Below are 23,547 nucleotides of genomic sequence, written 5' to 3' on the forward strand. Positions count from 1 at the left end.
CAGATGGAACTCAAACCTCGTAAGGTAAGAGTCCCAGTCTTCAGTAGTCGGGTCGAAGCATTCGAACTTCTGGCTGCTCGCGGCCATCGTTATGCGCACAGGCGGAGCCACCAGAGCGGGTGGAGCCTGCGGCTGGCCGGCCTCGGCGATCTCCTCGTTGTCCGACATGGGGTTCGTTCTAGCGGGGCTGCCTACCCGCACTAGTATCCCACCTTCGTCGCCAATTGTTAAGTCGTGCGCTTAACAAAGAGTCGGAGAGTGATTTCAGCAAGAATGCGGTTTATTCTTCAGCTCAGTTACTTCTCCGTTACGGTACAGCAATCGCCAGCCAGAACCCATCGAACTATTTACACTGGCTTGTCGATATTTAAACACTCCCGGCTAATGTAGCCACACCCCCTGTACAGATAACAACCTATGAGGTTGAAGATACAATACCCAATCACAAGCGGTCCCGCTTTTCATAGTGATTGGTAGACACTCTCTGGGCTAGGACTCCTATTGGTTACATTAGGATCCTAGCCCAGGCTGAAGCTTAACATTAAGTTCCAATGAGGCGATTCGCATGTCAGTATTTACATTCAAGTCAATACATAACAGTCTGTACCTAAAAAGAATGGCAAAGGATTCCCGTTCACAAATTCTTATCTAGTTCTATAAGCATCAAATATGTCAGACAAAAAGGAAGCCAAGTCAGCAGTTTGCAAACCTGGGGAGATGTCGCATGTTCACCACCTTGTTTTACTTCCTCCAAGTGAGCATAAACATTTCCCTGAGGCTGCTGACCATTTCCAAGGTCTAGGCAGAACCAGAACTGGCCATTTTCTTGGTATATACCACCACAGGACAATAAGAACCCCAAGAAGGCCCTGATGGATCAGACCAGCAATCCCTCTAGTCCAACAACATCCTGTCTCACTTAGTGGTCAGCCAGTTCCTCTGGAGGTCCAACAAAAAGAGGAGGAAGGAGGAAGAGATTGGATTTATACCCCGCCCTTTATTTGGAATCTCAGAGTGGTTTACAAACTCCTTTCCCTTCCCCTCCCCACAACAGACACCCTGCGAGGTAGGTGGGGCTCAGAGAGCTCTTTCCAGAACTGCCCTTGAGAGAACAGCCCTGAGAGAACTTGTGACTAACCCAAGGTCATCCAGCAGCTGCAAGTGGAGGCGTGTGGAATCAAACCCGGTTCTCCCAGATTAGAGTCTGCGCACTTAATCTATAGCACTTTTGCAGGGCCTGTAAAACGGAGCTCTTCCACCAGGCCTTTGATTAGGGAGCCACCCCCTCCAACACTGAGGCCCTGGCCCCAATCCCAACTGAAACACTGTGATCAACGGTGTTCAGCTGAAAACAATTTTGATTTAATTTCCACCCAGTGGTTCAAGTCCGACTTTCTGGGGCAACAGAAAACAACTCCACACCATCCTCTACAGGACAGCCCTTCAAGTACTTGAAGATGACTACACATGCCCAGCTCCTTCAACCTTTCCTAATAGGACTTGGTCTCCAGACCCCTCAGCATCTTCGTTGCCCTCCTCTGGACACCTTCCAGCTTGTCAACATCCTTTTTAAAGTGCGGTGCCGAAAACTGAACCCAGTACTCCAGGTGAGGTCCAACCAGAGCAAAGTGATACCATCCCTTCACGTGATTGGGACACTATACTTCTGCTCACGCAGCCCAAAATCACATTTTCCTTTTTATCTACTGTACAGCGTTCCGTGCGCCTTGGTGTTTAGTCATGCCGGCCACATGACCACAGAAACGTCTTCGGACAGCGCTGGCTCTTCGGCTTTGGAACAGAGATGAGCACCACAACCCTAGAGTTGGATTCGACTGGCTTTCGAACAAGGGAACATTTACCTTTACATCACAGTGACAACTCATGTTCTTTGTATGTTCTACAGACCTCTAGATCCTTTTTGCAAGTACTCATTTGGGGCAGAGGGAGCAGGATGGAAATTCAATAAATAAATAAATACTACTGCCAAGACAAGTCTCCCCCATCCTATAATTATGCCTTTGAATTTTTTCCAACCTTAATGCACAACCTTACATTTATCTCTGTTGCAATTCATCTTGCTAGTTTTAGACCAGTTTTCCAGCGTGTCAAGATCATCCTGTGTCTTGATTCTATCTTCTACTGTATTTGCTACCCTTCCCAATTTAGTATCATCTGCAAATTTAATGAGCCTCTCCTCTATCCCTTCATTGAAGTCATTTATAAAGATGTTGGACAACACAGGGCCCAGGACAGATCCCTGGGGCACATCACTCCTCTCCAAGGGGATGAGGAACCATTAAGAAGCACTATTTGGGTGCAATTTGTCAACCAGTTACAAATCCACCTAACAGTAATAGGATCCAAACCACATTTTACCAGTTTGTTAGCAAGAATATCACGTGGAACCTTATCAAAAGTCTTACTGAAATCAAGATAAACTATGTCCACAGCATTTCTCTGATCCAACAAAGTAGTAACTCTCTCATAAAAGGAGATAAGGTTAGTCTGATGTGACTTGTTCTTGAAGAACCCTTGCTGGCTCTTAGCAATCACTCCTATACTTTCCAAATGCTCAAGGACTGACTGATGATTTGTTCTAAAATCTTTTCAGGTATAGACATCAAGTTGATGGGTTGGTAGTTACTGGGACCCTCCTTTGCTCCCCACCAGTCTCCTGGCACCTCACCTAGTCTCCAAGAATGCTCAAAAATAATGGACAGAGACTCCGAATTTACATCAGCAAAGTACCTTTAGTACCCTCAGATGCAATTCATCTGACCCTGAGGACTTGATTTCATTTAGACAAACTAGGTGTTAATGTAGCACGTATCCTAGGCTGCAACTCCCTTCCCTGTCGAGCCCCGTTTCTCTTGTAAGAGAAGAAGGAGGCAAAGTAAGAATTGAGCAGTTCTGCCCTCTGTTCATAACCTGTTAAAACTGCACTTTCCTTCTTTGTTCTTACATTTGCTCCGAACATAACCCAAGAACCCTTTTTTTCGTCGTGTTTAGTGCCTCTCGCAAGCCTAAACTAAAATGAGCCTAAGCTTTTCTAACTGGCAATTTGCTTGTACCCATCCTTGGTTATACGGCCCTCTTTCTGTTTCCTAAATGACTTTTAGGTTCCTCCAGTTTTCCCCTCTGGAATCATTTGTGGTTTGTTTATTTATTTATTATTTCGATTACTATCCCACCCTTCCTGCAAGCCGGCTCAGGGAGGCTCACAATAGCAAACACAAGGCAATCTTGAAAAGAAGCCAATAAACAACACTATAAGACAGTGCAATAAAACCATTTAAAACACTTAAAGTGGGCAGTGCCTTCAATATCTCACTTTTAAGAAACTCTTAAACTCCCTTCCTCCTTAAGTATTCCCGACCGTGGGATTCGATCGAGCATAACTGTACGTTTATTAAAATTTAAAGTCCAACCTGTATGCCTATGTACAGCTTTTCCTTTCCCCCAAGATCTTAAATTCCCAAATTGCACGGTCATCATCACTGCTCCCCAGAATGCCCACTACTTTCACCTCATCAACCAGGTCTTCTATGTGGGAGAGAACCAAGTCCAAGTTAGCAGACTCCTTTGTTTCCTTGTCTCAGCCAGACAAGTCAGGAATTTATTAGACCGTTATTTAAACCTGAAGTTGGAGATGTGGAATGATCAGAGAGCCAGTGCCTCATTTGAGCTGGTTTTCCTCGACTTTTTAGAGCTCCTTAAAGATTTATTGTGGGGGAAACTTTGGTGGACAGTCTGATGAAGTGGGTGGAAAAAGAAGCCACAGATCTGTCCGTCTCTGAGGCTTTTGTTTAGTTTTCCATTGTAATATAACAACACAGCTACTTGTCTGGAAGTCCTAAGAGATTCTGTGCTGTCCTGGGTTCAAATCCTTGCTTGAAACCTCTGTGGCTAGGAGGCTTAAATATATTAGTTGTTGTAGATTTTCCGGGCTGTACGGCCGTGGTCTTGGCATTGTAGCACCTGATCTTTCGCCAGCAGCTTTCCTGAGGAGGTTCTTTCGCATATGAATTGGCTGTTGAAATTCTAATCTTATCTGTAGTGCTGTTGTAAGATATAGAGCATTTTGTGTTTTTCAGGACTGGAAACCATGCCCTATTTATTTTTTAAACTGTCTTCTTTCCTGTTGAAATTGTGTTTATGTTTATGAACACAATTTCATATGCAAAAGAACCTCCTCAGGAAAGCTCCTCCATTAGCATGTCACAGCCTAGGGAAACTCCTACAAGACAATGACTCAGCCCTACCCCACCTTCCTGAGTAGAGATAAATTACCTGCCTACCATTTTTCTTTTCACCTTGACATAGAGAGTACTCCATCTTTCTGTGTTATACCTCTGAGGATGCCAGTCACAGCTGCTGGCGAAACGTCCGGTCCTACAATGCCAAGACCACAGCCATACAGCCCAGAAAATCTACAACAACCAATGAACTCCGGCCATGAAAGCCAGCCTTCAACAACACTTAAATATATTCCTTTTTGATTCTGTTCCTGGCAGGTCTTGGTGCTATCAATTGACAGAAGCGGTACATGCGTGACAGCGGTATAGTGTTCTACAAAGTTGTTGGCAGGAAGTCTTAGGATTCATCCATGTGATTCTCTCACACTTGTTCTGCAGAGAATGTTATTAACAAATCTAAGATGCTGAGTAAATAACATGCACAGCAGATTTCTTGGTAAATTACGGGCAGCTGCTAAAATGTGGGGGAAAGCTTCGAACAGTGACAAGAAGCCAGCAGCTTTCAAAAGGGGTGGAAGGGGATGCTAATGAGTCAACGGACCGTCATAATTAGGCCAAGGAGGCACACAACCACAAGATGCTTGGAGGGATTTGGCGGCGGGGGGTGGGGGGGAGGAATACATTACCAAGATCTAAATACACCTTGGGAAAAGTCACTCTCGTCTCCCTCTCTGCTAAAGGGGACTTGCCCATTTCAATGCAAACAGAAGGTTCTGAAGAGACACAAACAAAATATTTGATTTAAGACACAGCACATTTCTAAACAGAGGTATAAAGTAAAGGTAAAGGTTCCCTTGCTTGAAAGCCAGTCGAATCCGACTCTAGGGTTGCATTGCTCATCTCCGTTTCAAAGCCAAAGAGCCAGCACTGTCCAAAGACGTTTCCGTGGTCATGTGGCCGGCATGACTAAGCACCAAGGCGCACGGAACACTGTTACCTTCCCACTGAAGTGGTACCTATTTATCTACATACAATTTCCTGCTTTCAAACTGCTAGAGATACATACCTGTCTAAATCCAGGAAGCCAATAGGCTTATAAGAGTGTAACTTTAGAGAACCGTACCGATAACAAAGTAAGACTACATACTGTATTTTAAAAATATTTTATACACGTCTTTGTATATATTATCGAAATATGATTATTTTTTTTTGCCCTGACCTGGATAGTCCAGGCAAGAGCGACCTCGTCAGATCTCGGAAGCTAAGCAGGGTTGACTCTGGCAAGTACTTGGATGGGAGGCCTCCTTGGAAGACCAGCAGTCGGGAGGATAGGGGTAGGCTTTATTTCAGAGTATCCTCCAGGCCCCCAATAGGGGTCAGTCACCAGAGGTCGCCATGACTTCCAGGTGCACACACACACACACACACACACACACACACACACACACACACATGCACATACAAAAAATACACAGATTTAAATTTCACGGTGAACATGTTGGCCGAACAAGCTCCATTCCTCACTCCAAGTTCTTTGCACCCCAAGGATTCATTCAAACAGTCAAACACACATTCACCAAACAAGACCGATCTCCCTCCTCCCAAAACAACATGCCCAACAGGCCATAAGCGGAGGGAGGAAAAGGCGGGGTGTTTTGTACCCCCTTCCCCCCCCCGCCTCTCCAGATCCACCATTTAGCTCTATTATTCCACTTCCCCCCCAAAAAAATATATGCTTTTATTGTACAGTCAATTAACGTACATCAGTGCTAATATGCATCTTGATCCAGAGAGCCCCCACATCTACATATCAGTCAGCTTTTAAGTCTTAATAACGTTCAATCCAATTGTATAATCTAAACCAAAGTTTCTCAAATATTTCCTGACTTTTTCCCTGTAACAGCAATGTGAATTTATCCATCTCAGCTATTTCTAGCAATTTCAAAATTAGTTCCTCCTTTGTTGGAACTTCTTCAGTTTTCCAATACTTAGCAAATACAGTTCTAGCCATGGTTACAATATGAATTATCATATACAAGTCTGGGTTTTTATAAACATCTGGAATTACATTCTGGATTAAATGGTATCTTTGTGTCTATTATTTCTTGTATTATTTTCTACATTTGTAACCAATATCTTTTTGCTTTGAGGCATGTCCACCACACCTGGAAATAAGTACCCGGGTTTTGTTTACATTTCCAGCAAGAACTAGACATATTTATTATTCCACTTTTGAGAGACAGGGCAGTGTAGTCGCTGGAATGGCAGACCAGGGTCTGGGAAACCATGGAAGCTTGCTGGGTGGACGCACCCTGTCAGCCTAACCTGCCTCACAGGGTTGTTGTGAACGGGGAGAATGTTGTAAGCCACTGTTCAGGGGGTGGAGGGCCCATCCCTGCAATTACCCGCTCCACAGGAGATGTCAGCGAGAGATGGCCTCGCCCAGGTACCACTCAGGCAGGCAGCCCAACCAGAGGCTGTGGAGAAGGGATCGAGAACGAGGTCATGCCCCGCAACGCGCCGGCAGCAGCCTCTTAAAACTTCAGGGGAGGGTGGGGCAGGTGAAGGGCATGCCCAGCCAGAGAGGCCATTGGCCCAGATTCCCTTCACTCAGCATGGACCCGCCCCTGAAGACAGGGCATTGGGGCAATCCAGAGTCAGCCCACCCCCAGGAAAGGTCAAGGAGGAAGGGACAGACCTTTCCCAGGAATCCATGGGGTGTGTGGGAGGGAGATCAGGGTGACGGGGGGACCCCCTCCTTACCCTATTCTGAGGCTCTTCCTGGGGCAGGACCTAAAGAAGAGAGTGCTGGAGGGCACTAGAGCCCCCCCACTCCCTCCTGGGGGAGAACATTGGATCCTGCATGAAATAATTGCAGAGATAGTCCCTGCTGGATGACAGGTGTGGTCCGATCCACCCCAGGCCCATAAAACCAGCTGGACAGAGAAAGGATTGGCCATTATTCACTATTCAACTTCTATGCGAAGTCCTGAGAAGAAATCTTTGTGGTTTCCGAGTGGGATGTCATTAACATGCAGATGACACCCAGCTCTCTGTTTCCCTCCCCAAATCGCCAGACGCTGTTAAAAGTCTTGAGCCGCTGCCCAACTGCTGTGGTTAAACAAACCGAAACCGGATCCCCACAAGATGGGCACGGTGCTGGCTGGGCAGCCTTGAAGGGCCTTCTCCTTCCCACTTCCGGTGGGGTCCTCCAGTTACATTTGGGACCAACGTTACTGCTGGAGAAGCAAGTGAATGCAGCTGCAAAAGGCCCTTCCGTCCGTCTTCATTTAGCCTGGGAAATGACTCCCTCCCTAGACTCTGCTGGCCACACTGACCACCCATGCCAGGGTCACCTCTAGACTAGACTCTTGTGATGCGCTCTACCTGGGTCAGCGTAGAAACTCCAGGAGGTACAGAATGCCGCAACGTGGCTATTCTTAGAACCAAGGCGGAGCAAGCATTATTAGACCTATTCTGCAGTCACTCCAACAGTTCCCTACCAACCACTGGGTTCAGTTCAAAGCCCAACGTGGCCCTAGGCCATCGTATCTTCAAGAGCACCTCTCTCGCTATGTTCTGCAGTGACACCTGTGCTCACCTGAGCAAAGTCTCCCGAAGGTGCCATCCTGCAAACGGGCAGGATGGAGAACTGCCTGTACATGGGGATTCTCAGTAGCGGCTCCCTCCTGCTGTGCGGGATGTGCCAGAGGAAGCCAGAAAGTCCCCCCCCCCGCCGCCATTCCGCAAACTCTGCGTAACAGAATGGTTCAGGGAGGCATTTTTATAAAGAGAACAGGACTGTTCCTTCTCAAGCCCTGGGTATGCTTCCATTTTTTTCTTTATAGAGAACAAAGATATTTACACCTTTAAATTCCATAACTATGCCAAATGGTACAATGGTATAAGTTAACTAAGTTATAAATGCAGGTGGTCAGCCGTGTTGGTCAGAAGCAGTAGAACAAATTCAGATTCCAGTGGGGGCACCTTTAAGACCAGCAAAGGTTTATTCAAGGCGTGAGCTTTCGTGTGCAAGGCACATGTTTTCAGATACACTGGAATGGTAGGTAAGGGTCAAACTTACAGACAGGGACTTAACAGCAAATTAACGTGTAACATGATGATGTTTAAGATATGCAAAGTCAAAACTAACCTTAGCTTGTTATTTAGTTCTTACTTTGCATATCTCAAACATCATCATTCCAGTGTATTTGAAAAAAATGTGCCTTGCACACAAAAGCTCACGCCTTGAATAAACCTTTGTTGGTCTTAAAGGTGCCCCACTGGACTCTAAATTTGTTCTAAGTTATAAATGATGCATTTTATATTGTTAAATCGGTAAAAGAACTTTAGCTTTGAAAGTAAAGTATTGAATGCATTTCAATTTTCCCCAATATTTCCATATATTTTTTTCCAGGAGGGGAAAACAAGAAAAAAACAGTCCCCCCCCCCCCCCCCCCCCAGGGCAAGTTCCAGAAATTTTACACTTCTAGTTGGTGGGACCAGGGTTCTCATTACAACTAACCCACAAGGTGCGCATGAACCCATGTCCTGCTACTGGGCCCAAGGCAGCAGAAAATTAGGAAAGACCGTGGTTAAGTCTCACCCAAGATGGTGTTTCTATTCCTGGCCCCCGGAGGAGTGCAAAAACTCTCCTCTTTCCCAGCCGGAGAGGCTGCCGTGTTTGGATGTACCGTGTTTGGATGTACCGTTATGAAGGCAGCAATGCGGTAAATTTGTTTCTGCGGAAGGCAGATCCCAGCAAGGGCAGCTTCAAGCCCAGCGGAGAAGAATGTGGACCTAAAGCAAACATATACAATCGCAGAGCTTGTTAACGGCCCCAAGAATGAGAATGCCTGCAGCTAATCCCCTTGGGAAACAGAGAGAGACCGCTTACCCAAGAGAAGCTGAGCTGCCCCCCCCCCGTGACCTCTGCCCTCGCTGAGCACCACACACGGAAGAGGAGAGGCGGTCCTGAGAAGTGGCTGCTGAACACATGGGGAGGGACTGCTCTGCTTCTCAGAGACAGGACGCCTGCTTTGTATGCCCGGAGCTCTGGGTTCAAGACCCATTAAAGGATCTCATTAAAGGAAGCAGCCGCTGGGAAACGCCTCTCCGGACCTGAGAACCACAGAAGGTCAGAGGAGACCATGCCAAGGGAGATGGACCAGGGGCGCTGGACTCACCCCGGGGCAATCTGACAAGTTGACCCCCCAAAAAAAACAAAACAACCCATGGGCCAGTGTGGACAGGACCAGTCCTGGACCACTGGCCACAACATACTTGGCAAGGAGCCAGTGCCGGGTAGTGTTTTTTAAGAGCAGCAGACTCCAATTTGGAGAATCACAGAATCATAGACTTTTAGAGTTGGAAGGGAACCTTGCAGGTCATCTAGTCCCACCCCCTGCACTCTGCAGGAGCAGAGCCCTACAACATACCCGAAAGATGGCCGTCCAGCCTCCGCTTGGAAACCTCCAGCGACGGAGCATCCACCACCTCCTGAGGCAGACTGTTCCACTGCTCAACCAGAACTGGGGTTGATTCCCCACTCCAGGACTGGTGTTTCTATTCCTGGCCCCAGGAGTGCAAAAACTCTCCTCTTTCCCAGCCAGAGAGGCGGCCGTGTTGGATGTACCCTTATGAAGGCAGCAGCCCTGTTGACCTCACGAGGGCTCTTCTCACCCCCTCCTCCTGTTCCGCTTGCACAGAAGTCAGCCTTGCTGAATCCTGGCTCTTTCGACTCCCATCCGCCACACAGGAGAGCATTCACACAACCACAGCGAGGCGTCGCCGGCATCCCTCACCCTGAGGCGGGAGGTCCCTGCTTGTTTCACCACTGCCTGCCGGTAGGATCCCCACCGCTGTGTCTCAACATGCCTAATGCCCAACATAAGAACATCAGAGAAGCCAATGCTGGATCAGGCCAATGGCGCATCTAGTCCAACAGTCTGTCACACAGTGGCCAAAAATACCGGGTGCCCTCAGGAGGTCCAGCAGTGGGGCCAGAACTCCAGGAGCCCTCCCACTGTTGCCCCCCCCACCAAGCACCAAGAAGACAGAGCATCACTTGCCCCAGACCGAGAGTTCCTATAAGAACATAAGAGAAGCCAATGTTGGATCAGGCCAATGGCCCATCCAGTCCAACACTGTGTCACACAGTGGCCAAAAATACCAGGTGCCCTCAGGAGGTCCAGCAGTGGGGCCAGGACACTAGAAGTCCTCCCACTGTTGCTCCCCCCCCCCAAGCACCAAGAAGACAGAGCATCCCTTGCCCCAGACCAAGAGTTCCTATCTATACCTTGTGGCTAAGAGCCACATTGTCACCTTGTATATTGTCACCTTGCTTATTTAATCTATATGCAGAGTACATCATGCGAAACGCTGGCTGGATGAATCACAAGCGGGAATTAAGATTGCTGGGGAAAAGATCAACAACCTCAGATATGCAGACGATACCACTCTAATGGCAGAAAGGGAAGAGGTCCCCCCCCGATGGGTCTGAGCCAATCAGGGAATAAGCTAAAGCCCGCCTAAGCTAACGGGTTTGCATTCCCAGCGAAAGTGGAGGTCACCGGCCGAAGCTAGCAGATAAGGCGAGACGGGAAGAAACGAAAGCGAAGATTCCTTTATAGCAACAGACTATCCACCAGCTTCTCTCCCCCCCCCCCCCCAGCTATGACAGCGGCCGAGCTGACATTGGTTCAGAGTCGCTTCCAACGATCGTTAAAAACATTTTCAGTTAAAAACAAAATAAAGGAAACTCCCACATCCCTTCCCCCCCCCAAAAAAAGATGCCTGCTGCCCACATACCCCCCTCAAAGGCCCTGGCAAACAGGCAGGCCTTGGAGCACCTCCTGAAGTTCTCCGGGGGGGGGGCTCTTCTCTTCTGGCCAGGAAGAGGCCCGAACTCCGGCTGGTGTCAGACGGGCCACCCGAACTGGGGGGAGATGGCCGGAAGATAGTTGCCTGGTGGCCACTCTCAACACACAGGGACAGGTGGGAGGAGATGGGCTTCCAAGGTGGTGGCTTCAGGCACTCTGGGGAACGGAGTGGAAGTGCTCGCCTTGCACACAGGAGGTGTGCAAGATCTCCACAGCCGGAGGAGGGGAGAGAAGCCGCTCCGGTCCACCCAGCAGCCCAAGGGAAAGGCCTCTCTCTGCCCAAGGGCGTACTCTAATCAGGGAGAACCAGGGTTTGATTCCCCACTCCTCCTCCACTTGCACCTGGCTGGATGACCTTGGGCAAGACGTAGTTCTGATAAGAGCTGTCCTTGAAAAAAGAGCAGTTTCTCTCAGAGCTCTCTCAGCCCCACCCACCTCACAGGGTGTCTGTTGTGGGGAGGGGAAGGGAAAGGAGTTTGCAAGCCGCTCTGAGACTCCTTTGGGTAGTAAAGGGCCATGGGGTATGAATCCAATCTCTTCTCTTCTCTTCTTCTTCTTCCGCCTGGAGGGACTGCCCGTCAAGCTTGGTCCAAGGCAGCTTCCCACGTCCACCTGCCAGGGGTGACAACAACAACGATGCCACTGCTGCATGTCGGCCCAACAGGCCGCCATGTAGAGGACGCACTCTCTGTTTCATGCGTACGTCTTCCTGCTCTTGCTGCATTGCATTCTGCTTCCGTGACACCATTTGCTGCATCTTTTAACATACATCCAATGCTTCATGTTCCAGTTCGGAGTTCTGCAGTCCTAGTGCTACTGCATTGCTTATTAGACGCTGCGTCATCTGCTCTGAGCCACTGACAAGAATGCACTACAGCAGTCTAGCCCTACCTCCCAAAGTTGTTGTGAGCACCAAATGGAACGGGGGAGGGATGTTGTCACACCACATTTGGGGTCCGCACAGGGGGGGAGGGAAGCAGGTGTAAATAGCAGAAGAGGAAGAGGAAGAGGAAGAGGAAGAGGAAGAGGAAGAGGAAGAAGAAGAAGAAGAAGAAGAAGAAGAAGAAGAAGAAGAAGAAGAAGAAGGATTTATACCCCACCCTTCACTTGGAGTCTCAGAACGGCTTACAATCTCCTTTCCCTTCCCCTCCCCACAAACAGACACCCTGTGAGGTAGGCGAGGCTGAGAGAGCTCTTGACAGAAACTGCCCTTGAGAGAACAGCTCTGACAGGACCATGGCTTGCCCAAGGTCATCCAGCAGCTGCAAGTGAAGGAGAGGGGAATCGAACCCAGTTCTCCCAGATTAGAGTCCACACACTTAACTACGACACCAGACTGGCAAAGAAATAATAAAGCAGGCCAATGTACTTTTTCCCATTTGGCACGGGGGGGGGGGGTTACAAAGACAAGCATCTTGCCTCAGGCTGTCTTGTGAGTGCAAAAAGACAGTGTCGGCCCCCTTGTTAGTCAGAAGTGGCAACGTCTTACCCTACAAGGCTGTGCCCCTGCTTATTAAATTAATTCATACTCCTTCTTTCTCCCCAGTGGGGCCCAAAGAGGTGTACCTCATTCTTCCCTCCTCCATTTTATCCTCACAACAACCCTGTGAGGGAGGTGGGGCTGAGAGGGCATGACTGGCCCAAGGTCCCCCAGCGAGCTGCTATGGCACAAGAGGGGACTCGCGCCTGGGTCGCCCAGATACCAGCCGGACACTCTTAACCACTACCACACCCTGGCTCTAACCCCCCAAGCGTGACATTCCAGCCCCTGCCTACCCCGCCCCCCCCACACACACACACTTCTGCAGCAAAACTCCTGATGTTCAGCCACAGAACAGAGAAGCACCTCGAAAGCACGGGTCAAATCAGAAACCAATTTCAACTTGCGCCACGTGTGCAATTAAGGCAGGCGGATACATTGCCTTTGGGGAAACAGAGCATGCAGCATCCAGAAAGCTCCAGAGAGCAGCACGCATCTCCTCACATCTGCGGCCCTAATGAGGGCTTAGCCCTTTCCAGGAAACCGAAAAGCCTTCGAAAGCGGCCGTCTGTGACATCTGAAAACACAGCCTTGTTGACTCTCTCTAGCAACGTGGGACACGGAGATCCAGTAAACTCCTTAAATCCCATTACGACTGTATTGGAACAAAGATAAAAAGGTGCGGAGATTAATTTCCTTTTTAAAAAAAAAAAACACAGGAGACTGGTGGATGGATGCAGACAAAAAATCCCAGGAGCAACTGGGATGGATTAGTTTTCGAAGGGGGCCCCCCACCACCACCCTTTAAAGACACGGCTTTGCAGACAAACATCCTTCCTTCGGCTTGGGTGTCACTTACGGTAAGTTCACAGAGGCAACCCCGGACTCAGACTTCACAGGCAGAGTCGCTGCGCCCAAGGGGCAAACGCAGCCAAACCCAGCAGGGGGAAGCTCTACCTTACTGGTGTCCCCCACCATTACGAAAAGACAGCCACCTGGGACTCCATAAGCCTCCTGCTTTGCCTCCCTTATGCCAGTCTGGGGAGGAGGGAGAGAGGGGGTCAAGGCCCTGGCAGGTGGGGGGGAGCTTGGCCGGCCATGGCCAAGTGTGAGCCGACAGGCAGAGTCTTTTCCAAAGGAGGCGGCAGCCATTGTGCCAGCCCAGGAACCACCTGGTGCCAACCTTATCTGCAGCACATGCAGGCCCCAATCCAGAAAACCTCCTTGCACACATGGGGGAGTCATGCTGGGGCCACGGGGAAGCACCCCAGGATTCCAGCCACCCCCACAATTTGACAATCGGTCCAAATGCTGATTTTTACCTCCCGAAAGAGCTGTTCGGGACATGAAATATTACAAACCAAACCCTCCCTGCCTTGAGCTGGGTATTTAATTTATTTTTTTTGGCACAGAATATTGATTCCACACCTTCAGCCAGTTAACCCTCCTGTTCGTCCTGGGAGGGCGGGGGGGAGGGGGGCTTCGGCCACACTGCTGTTTAGCTTCCTCTGGTCTACTCTGACTGGCAGCCAAGCTCTCCAGGGACTCAAGTGAGACTTCTCCCTGACCTCCTTCCACTTCTCCCTGACCTCCCGTCTCCAGAGCCCGGGCTCTCTCCGTAAACTTGAGGCTCAGCTAAGGACCATCGGAGAGATCCAGGGCAGCCGCTCTTCTGTCCTCTGATTCCCCCGAAGTCATCACAGTTTAAAGAAAGACCTTCCCTTGTGCCGTTCATAAGAACATCAGAGAAGCCAATGTTGGATCAGGCCAACGGCCCATCCAGTCCAACACTCTGTCTGTCACACAGTGGCCAGAAATACCAGGGGCCATCAGGAGGTCCAGCAGTAGGGCCGGGACACTAGGAGGCCTCCCACTATTGACCCCCCCCCCCAAGCACCAAGAATACAGAGCATCCCTTGCCCTGGACCAAGAGTTCCTATAAGAACATCAGAGAAGCCAAAGTTGGATCAGGCCAATGGCCCATCCAGTCCAACACTCTGTGTCACACAGTGGCCAGAAATACCAGGGGCCATCAGGAGGTCCCACTGTTGCCCCACCCCCGAGTACTGAGAATACAGAGCATCCCTTGCCCCAGACCGAGAGTCCCTACCGATACCTTGTGGCTGATAGCCACGGATGGACCTCTGCTCCATATGCTTATCCAGTTCCCTCCTGAGGCCATCCGTGCTTGTAGCCGCCGCCACCTCCTGTGACAGGGAATCCCAAATGTTCGTCACGCTTTGGGCCAAAGGCCTCTCCCTCACAACATGCCGTTTTGCTGCCAGGGCCTCTCCTTTTCTGCCCTTTGGTTCTTGGGGGATGATTTCACATCTTCCAGTGGTCACGGTGCCACTGATCTCACACAGACATGAAGCCACCAGTTTAGCAAGGCCTTGGCCAGCGAGCACACAGCACGTGACCGGGGAAGCCCCACCTGGGCATGAGTCACCCCACCTGTGAGCTCACCCCCAGGGATGCGGCCTTCAGAAGGGCCTCTGCTGGTGCAACGGCCACCAGCTCTCCCCTTCTGCGGCACGCCCCGTCCCAAACGCCCCCGTCTTCCATCTGCCCCGACTATCCATCCACACATCAGTGGTGCAAGAGACCCCTGTACGGCCCAGTCCGAGGGCACCCCTCAGCGCACCCAGGGGCTTGGCTGCAGCAGAAACCAGGGCTGCTGCTGGGGGAGGTGGCAAAATAGCCCCCCTTTTTACTGAAGGCCAGACGGCCGTGTACTCCAGCGCACGGAGGAGAGTTCAGCCCTGCGTTCACTCCAGCCCTGAACCAGAGTCTCCCTTGGACGAGCTTCAGCGCAAGAGCCGAGGTCTCCATGCAAAAAGCAGAAGAGCGAGTGGAGAAGGCACCTGCCCGGAAGGAGGCACGGGACCTACAGGACCAGTGAAGACCCACCTGAGGGGTCAGACTCTCATCCCGGGAGACTCTCATCCCGGGAAAGGTGCCGATCCAAGAAGGCTCTGCCAAAAGTGAACAGAAGTCCGGAGGAGGCCTGTGCTGAATCAGCGGCTGGAAACGCTCCAGCTGGGGAAGGCACAGCCGGCAGGAAGGCCGACTTCCACTTCCTTTATTTGCATTTCTTCCGCAGGGTCCCCAGGGAGGGGCCACATCCTCCCCCCCCCCCTCAGTCCTTACAACCAATGTTCCCTCTAAACTGTGGAGTCCTGTGAGCAAAAATTCTACTTTGTGAGTTACTGGCATTAAAGCTGTGAGCGATCAGTTTGGCTACTGCATAAATTAGCTTGCTCTGGAGCCATCCCTTCCTGAGCGAAGACAAAAATGTGTGAGCCGGAGGCTAAAAAACGGTGAGCTAGCTCACACTAACTCAGCTTAGAGGGAACACTGCTTACAACCCCAGTGGAGAGGCAGCAATGCAAAAAAGGTTCCTTGGGAAACTCCCTGTCAGCACAGAGGGCTGAAGAGAGTGATTAACACCTGGAATTCACTGCCACAGGAGGTGGTGGCGGCTACAAGCATGGACGGCTTCAAGAGGGAATTGGATAAACATACGGAGCAGAGGTCCATCAGTGGCTCTTAGCCACAAGGTATCGACAGGGACTCTGGGGCAAGTGGTGCTCTGTCTTCTTGGTGCTTGGGGGGGGGGGCAGCGGGGGGAGGGCTTCTAGTGTCATCTGGCCCCACTGGTGGACCTCCTGAGGGCCCCTGGTATTTTTGGCCACCGTGTGACACAGAGTGTTGGACTGGAGCGGCCACTGGCCTGATCCAACACTGGCTTCTCTCTTATGTTCTTAAACATATGTAGCAGAGATTCATCAGGGGCTATGAGCCACAAGGTATAGATAGGAACTCTCAGGTTGGGGCAAATGATGCTCTGTCTTCTTGGTGCTTGGGGGGGTCAACAGTGGGAGGGCTTCTAGTGTCATCTGGCCCCACTGCTGGACCTCCTGAGGGCACCTGGTAGTTTTGGCCACTCAGGGCCTCCTTACTCTGGAGGCCAACAGCAGCCGAATATTTCTGTCATTTGCCAGGAAGGTCGACGCGGCCGAGCAGCACAGCAGTCAGGGCTGTGGAGGGGGCACGGGGGACTCAGAGACTTCCTGACCCTACTGGGCCTGTCAAGACGACAGTCTGAGCGTGGCATTATTTCCGACTGCTGTGGCAAGAGGCAGGGGGCTCGGTTTTGATGCTGCCGTCACACAGCCTGAGTATTTCTTTTTTACTTGTGACGGCTCAAAAGTTTAAACAGTATTAAATTGCTCCAAGTCACCTTAAAAGACCTTTCTGAAGTTAGAAAGCTGGCACACAAGATTTTAAAATGGGAATTGTGACAACCTCTTCTCTGGGGAGGTCTGGTTTTCCTTTAAACGTGTTCTTATGTTTTATTTTACTTTGGGTATACGGCTGCCACCAGGAAATTTTATTAGGCTTTCCAAACCTTTTACTATAATATTCCTATCACAGGGTAGGTGGATCGAGAGTTTAGGCGTTCAAGGAACTATGTGTTTCCTGAGGAATAATGGATCAGGCTTCTGGGATAAACTTAACTAAAAAGGATTTATTTGAAGAACAGAGTAAGAAGTTGTTTAAACTGTAACTGGTTGGGAAATAGGTATTTGTAAGTACTTGTCAACTGTATCACACTCTTTGTAACTTTGACTCTCTTTAAGAACTGTAGATTCACTTTACAAATATATACTCCTTTCTCTCTCACACTATCATGGCACAGCACTTTCAGTTCTCTCTCAGGGATTCATGCATATACTTTGTAACACTCTTTCATATAATGAACTAACTCGTCCTACACAGGGATGGGTCTCTCCTCTCTTACACAGAACTTAACCGTCTGCTTAACACAGAGACTTTTACTTTTTTATTCCACACAGGAAAACTTCTCTCAGAGACCTCAGGACAAAACTGCTTAACAAACTTCCACTGTCTGCATCAACTGTCATATCTCCAACAGTCACCTCTGATAGACATTCCAATCATCCACACAGCGTCCATTCCAAAACCCCTCCCCCTCTCTGTCACTCACCAATCACACCACTTGCCTGTTTCAACCACACTAGACTTTCACACAGCAATGTAAACCAAACTTTTAAAGACACACACACAAATAAACATGAAATCGTTACAGGAATGTTTTCGGCTATGTGCTTTTAAAAAAACAACACAAACCCGCCAACTCCTGTACTAAAATAAGGTCCGTTCCTTTGACTTTCTGAAACACGCACCTTGGCTGTGCAGATATTTTGCAGAATTTATTCGGGGGAGGAGCCCAGAGCAATGGCCCTGCCACCTGGCAGCTCCCAAGTCCTGCTTGACCTGCATTTCTCAGGGTGCCACAGGCTACGCGGGCGGGGAGGGGGATAGAAAACTCATTCCGGAGGTCAAGCAAGGCACTGATAGGAGGATCAACCCACCATATCCACAGGGAAATCTCCTGTGAGCCATCAGAAAGCCCTTCGGATCCATCGGGCTTTGGGGGCGGATAACTTGAATACATCCAGGCAGCAGCTGCGGGGCTTCCTCCTTGCAGCCTCCCAGGCGGGAAAGCCACAGATTAGCCCAAGACCACCCAGTGAGCAGGGACTTCAATGGGGGGGGCTCCCCAGGGCAAGCTCAGCACTCCACGCAGAGGGCCCCCACCCACCAACCCCCCACTGGCTGATCAACATCCTCCTCCTTGATTCAGTCCCTTCCCATCTGCTGCAGGGAAACTGCAGGGGCAAAACGACTCTCCTGCCCGCACAGCTGCTGCCACCGCCGCCGCCAAGTGCCCCACCCCCACCCCAAGGCCACACGGGCCAGAGCACGGAAGGAGCTCAGGTGTCTTCTGGCCTTGGCTGGCACCCGTGCAAAGCCCCGCGTCCTCCGGCTGGCCGGGCAGCAAATCGGGTGTGGAGCAGAACAAGTGGAGCCGGGAGAGAGTTCCCGGTGCCACCGGAGGAGACTCCCAGTTGTTGCGCTCCCCCCTCCCTCCGAGTCCGCCCCCGGGAGGAAGCAGCCAAAGCACTTGCTCACAACTTTAACACCAGCACCTCACAAAGTAGAATTTTTGTTCACAAGACTCCACAGCTTAGAGGGAGCATTGGCCGCGATGGGCACACGGCGCAGAGGGGGAACCGGAGGGAGGTGGCAGCCAGCTTGAAATATCTCGTGAGCGTCTCACTCTCCTGGTGCGGGGATTGGAAGCTGGGGCGGGTGGGCTCTCAGCCCATGGCCTTGGCCAGACGGATTAACCCACTGAGCACCCACCCCAGGAGGTCTTGTGTTTTATGTAGATGTGTCTAAAAGTGCAGTTTTCGTAAGCCAATTTGGGGAGGAAAGTGGGATTAAAAATATAACAACACATTAACAGGTGGGGGGGCAGAGGCGTGGAAACCGGGGGGGGGCACAATCCACCCACCGTCCTCCTGTGCCAGGCTCGTTCAAATGGACGTGAGCCACACACGGGCATCTGCTGCGTAGCTCGATTGGGCACGGGCAGGAGAGCTCCCTCGCAGATGGGTGCCCCATTTCACCCACCCCGCTGGCCCCGAGGACCAGACAAGGCACCTGTGTGGGTGGCTTCTAGCGCCTGCCCCAGGCGGCCCTTCCCTGCCTCTGCCGTTTGCACAATGCTTTCAGAAGGCTGTTGGTCCAGGGACCAGCGTACCTTCGGGACCACCTCCCCCCCCCCCCGGTATGAACCCCAGGGGCGTCCAGATAGCCTCGACCAGGGCCAGGGCTTGTTCAGCCCTGGGCCCCCACCTGGTGGAATGAGCTCCCTTACAAGATCAGGGCCCTGCGGGACTTATTGCAGTTCCGCGGGGCCTGCGAGACGGAGCTCTTCCACCGGGCATCTGGTTGAGGCAGCCGGCGTCCCCTCCCTCCCTCAGTGGCCCGGATCGGATTAGATATCTGATTAGGCACCTGGACTTGACTGACATCTGATCTCTCCATTTTTACAGGGTATTTTATGATATTATTCTGTGCGATCTGTCATTTTAATATTGTTTTGTATTATATTGATTGATGCACACCGCCTTGAGCCCGTTATGGGGAGGGCGGTATAGAAATCAAATCAATCCATCAATAAACCACACTCATGCCCAGACGGGGAACTGCTGTGTCCTGCTCTCTCCTGCCAGAGGAGGTGCCTTCAGCACAAAAAATGCCTCGTGCCTTCTGGACCCCACCCAGAGAGCCACTGCAAGAGGCAACGCTTCCACACCCACAGGCAACTGCAGCAGCAGCCTGGAACTACAGATCGGGGTTACCGGAACCAGTGGGCCGTATCTCCCATCCTCAGAGCTGCTTCCGGTGCAAACGCTTCAACTGACTCTTTGCTCTTGAATCCCAGCCAAGGTGCCTCCAGATTCCGGCAGACAAGAGACTCTGAAGCGCTCAAGGTCACCGGGGACAACCCGGGAGCCGCTTCCTCAACAGGCCGAAGCCTCGCTGAAGCCGCTCTTTATTTGGTGGCAGCGCTGGAAGCAGCACTTGTGTATATTTGACCAGTGCTAGGCAACAGCGCATTGATTATGCAGGGGGTGCAGCGCGTCACGGAGACCGACGCACCAACAAGCGTTCCGCATCGACAGGACTCTTTCTCCAACACAACAGGCCTGGCAACCAGTTTACACAACCCATCAGAGAGCCAGGGAGGAGGCTTTTTTTTGGAGGGGGGAACAATTGCAGCATTCTGAGGGCAGCCACAACGTGCCACCATTCACTTTCTGGATGTTTCCAAACGATGGTGCCGAATCCTTTGCAAGAAGCGGCCATCGTGACTCAAAGCTGGAACAAGACCCTTCCATGGAACGTGCGAGATGAAGGGGTCATGCACCCCCAGACACGCCCCCTTCAGTGCTACAGCTCCCGCCAGTGCCCTGATGCACGCTGACACGCAGCCACCCCCTCCCCCCCTGAACCCCCACCGCAGAAGGGGAGGCCACCCCTTTACTCAGGACCACCACAGCAACGTGCCAACAGCATTATCTGCATGACACACGCCCCAAAACCGAATGGTATTACGTGGGTCCTTTTACCTTTACACTGTCTCTCCACCCCAAGAGGTATTTGGGGCAGCTTCCAAAACAGAAAAAACAAACGCAAAGCCACACCAAAAAGCAATCATAATGAAAGAAAAGCCACTGCATTACAATATGAACAAGAAAAACAAGGAAAAGAGGGCGGGTCCCCACACACAAACCCCCCCCTTCCCATCACCAAGGCAAGCTGAATTAAACAGCAGAAAGTTTTCCGGGCTCCCCAAGGTGACACGAGGATGGGAGCTCCACGACAGGGGGGCCATCACAGGAAAGGCCCTGTCCCTGCTATACCCACTTAACTTCTGTGGCTTCCCTTAAGGAATCCTGGGAACTCCAGCTTGGAGAGGGCAACAATTCTCCACTGCCACCCCCCTCCCCATCCAAAAAACCAGGGGAACAATCATTAAACTAGCAGAAGTCTGCGATGTAAATATACCCAGAAGCTGAAAGACTCCTGCAGGATGGACCGGAGGAAACAAGAGGACGAGGGGGCAATCTCATCAGTACTGGGGGGGGGAGGGGGGCTTTTGTTTGCCTGCCTCTGCAGCTTTCCTGGTGCCCCCCCCCCCGCAGGGGCCTTGAGCAAACACGGGAGGGGCCCAGAGCAGGGGGGGCAAAGGCCGCGGGGGTCCAGCTGAGGACAGTTTTCACCAAGGAAAAGAAAAACTGCCCCCCAAAGGGACCCAGACGTTGGGAAAGATGGGCTGTCTCCTGCCCAGTTCTGATCCCCCAGTGAGGCAACTTACCAATCTTCTGGTTGAAGATCTTGTCAAAGGTCAGTTCTCCTCTTTCCTCCAAATACTTCTGCATCACGCTGCGGATACTGAAAGAGAAAGCAGACGGCAAAGGGGTTGCTTCTTGCAGCCCAGAGTTCGAGACACAAAGACTCAGCCAGTCAGAGAGCTCCGAGGGCAACTTGGCTGGGGCTGCACACACCGCGAGACCCCTCCGTTGCCCCCCCAGGGTGGATTCCGATTCCCATCAGCAACAGGCGGACTCTCTCGCAGCCTGGCCTCCCTCACGGGGCTGTTGTCGGGGCCACGAGGGGAAAGGGAGCCATCTTTACCGTCCTGAACGCCTTGCGGGACGGGCAGGAGACCAACAAATGCTGAGAAATCCCACCACCCTTCCTAGCCTGTCCGCGGAACAGAATCCAGGCCGGGACTGGGCGGGGGTCACAAGGGGCAGGGAGGGCGCTGTAGCCTCCCCCCCTCCTTCCGCGTCCTCCTGGCAGATACAGACAGGAAATGGCACCCAGCAATGCCCACACCCCACCTGCTACAGGGAAGGGCTTTTCTTCACTCGCCCGAATGCCACTGGCGGAGAGGGGAGGGACCAAGGCTCCCTCTAAGCTCTGGAGTCCTGTGAGCAGAAATTCGACCTTGTGAGCTGCTGGCGTGAAAGTTGTGAGTGAGCGGTTTGGCTGCTGCATCAGTTAGTCTGCTCTGGAGCCCTCCTTCCATCCTGAGCGAAGGCAGAAATGTGTGAGCCGGAGGCTAAAAAGCAGTGAGCCAGCTCACAGGAACTCAGCTCACTGGGTGGGACCCCTCCGTTCACCTCTGTAACGGATCACAAATGGCTCCTTTGCCCCACACGGAACAGGCCGGGTCCGCAGGCCAGCGTCCAAAATGCCCCGCGGTCCTCCCTTCTTCCCACTAAAGGAACTGACTCTGGGGGGTCGGACCGATTTCCAGTCAGGAGCCCCCAGGAGAGCTCTAGCTCGAGAAGGGGGCAGATTTGAGGCAAGCTGGAATTCAGCTAACCGTGTTGGTGCAACCAGAGGAGAGGGGGACACACACACACACACAGAGCAGTTCCTCCCCGCGGGGGGGGGGGTGCAGACGGTCACTCCATTTGCCGCAGTAATGACAACTCGCTCTCCACAGCCACGCCCAGCAGTGCAACTGTGTGACCAGTCACATTAGCCACGCATGCAGGTAGCTGAAATCAAGGCCACGAGTGCCCAAAGATGCCACGGACAACAGCTCCTCCACAGATCTGCGTAGACCTGGAGGAAACCACACACCCCACTGGGCTTCGCGTGCCTGCAAGGCTCAGACACTGCAGGAACGGCCCTCAGAGCCTAAGGACGCCACAGGGTCCCCTGGATTTGCCACCGGTGCCAAGGGGCGATCTCTGACATGGGGGCTGCTGCAATAAAGTAGGGCCAGACCAAGCAGATGGTGCAGAGAGAGCTAAGAATGTCGGACTAGGGCCCGGGAGACCCAGGTTCGAATCCCCACTCTGCCCTGGAAGCCAGCTGGGGGGCCTCAGGCCAGTCACACGTGCCCAGCCTAACCTGCCTTGCAGGGCGGCTGTGAGGTTAAAGGAGGAGGAGAAGGAGGGGGATTGGATGTATACCCCGCCCTTCACTCGGAGTCTCAGAGTGGCTTACAATCTCCTTCCCCTTCCCCTCCCCACAACAGACATCCTGGGAGGGAGGTGGGGCTGAGAGAGCTCTTTCAAGGACTGCTCTTGAGAGAACAGCTGTGCCAGAACTATGGCTTGCCCAAGGTCATCCAGTAGGTGCAAGTGGAGGAGTGGGGAATCAAACCCGGTTCTCCCAGATTAGAGGCCGGGCACCAAACTGGAGGAGGACGGAAGATTGATGGAAGCCACTTTGGGTCTCGCAGGGAGAAAGGCGGAACCGAAGTAAATAAAATAAAACAGATAAACAGTGCTGCCCCGCACAGTGACCCAGGAGGGGAAGGAAAGGGAGGGCAGGCATTCTTCTTGGCGTTTCTTTATTAAAGTAGACCCCGTAGTAAGAATCAAGCAGCGCCAGGAAAACAATAAGACCAAACGGTGTGTGCTTTGCATAAGACTGCAAAGCAACGGATGAAAAGCAACCAAACAGGGATACAGAGAAGTGAAAAAGCCCTTTGAAAGAAGGAAGTCTTTGCTCGGTGCCAAAACATATCCAGAGAAGGCCCCTGGAGGAAACAGGCAGTCCTCCGGGGGAGCCGTCTCGGGCT

At 51.6% G+C, this 23,547-nt stretch overlaps 1 protein-coding gene across 1 annotated transcript in view; it reads right to left on the reverse strand.

The window, feature by feature from the left end:
• The window catches only part of ADRBK2 (adrenergic, beta, receptor kinase 2), an 84,357-nt gene that overhangs the window by 50,711 nt on the left and 10,099 nt on the right, over positions 1–23,547 (reverse strand). Inside the window, exon 2 of the mRNA XM_015426417.1 lies at positions 21,319–21,395. Coding sequence (XP_015281903.1) covers positions 21,319–21,395 — 77 coding nt within the window. The remainder of the gene's footprint in view (positions 1–21,318; positions 21,396–23,547) is intronic.

This window comes from Gekko japonicus, unplaced genomic scaffold (genome assembly GCF_001447785.1).
Source record: "Gekko japonicus isolate JY-2015 unplaced genomic scaffold, Gekko_japonicus_V1.1 scaffold856, whole genome shotgun sequence".
Lineage (NCBI taxonomy): Eukaryota > Metazoa > Chordata > Lepidosauria > Squamata > Gekkonidae > Gekko > Gekko japonicus.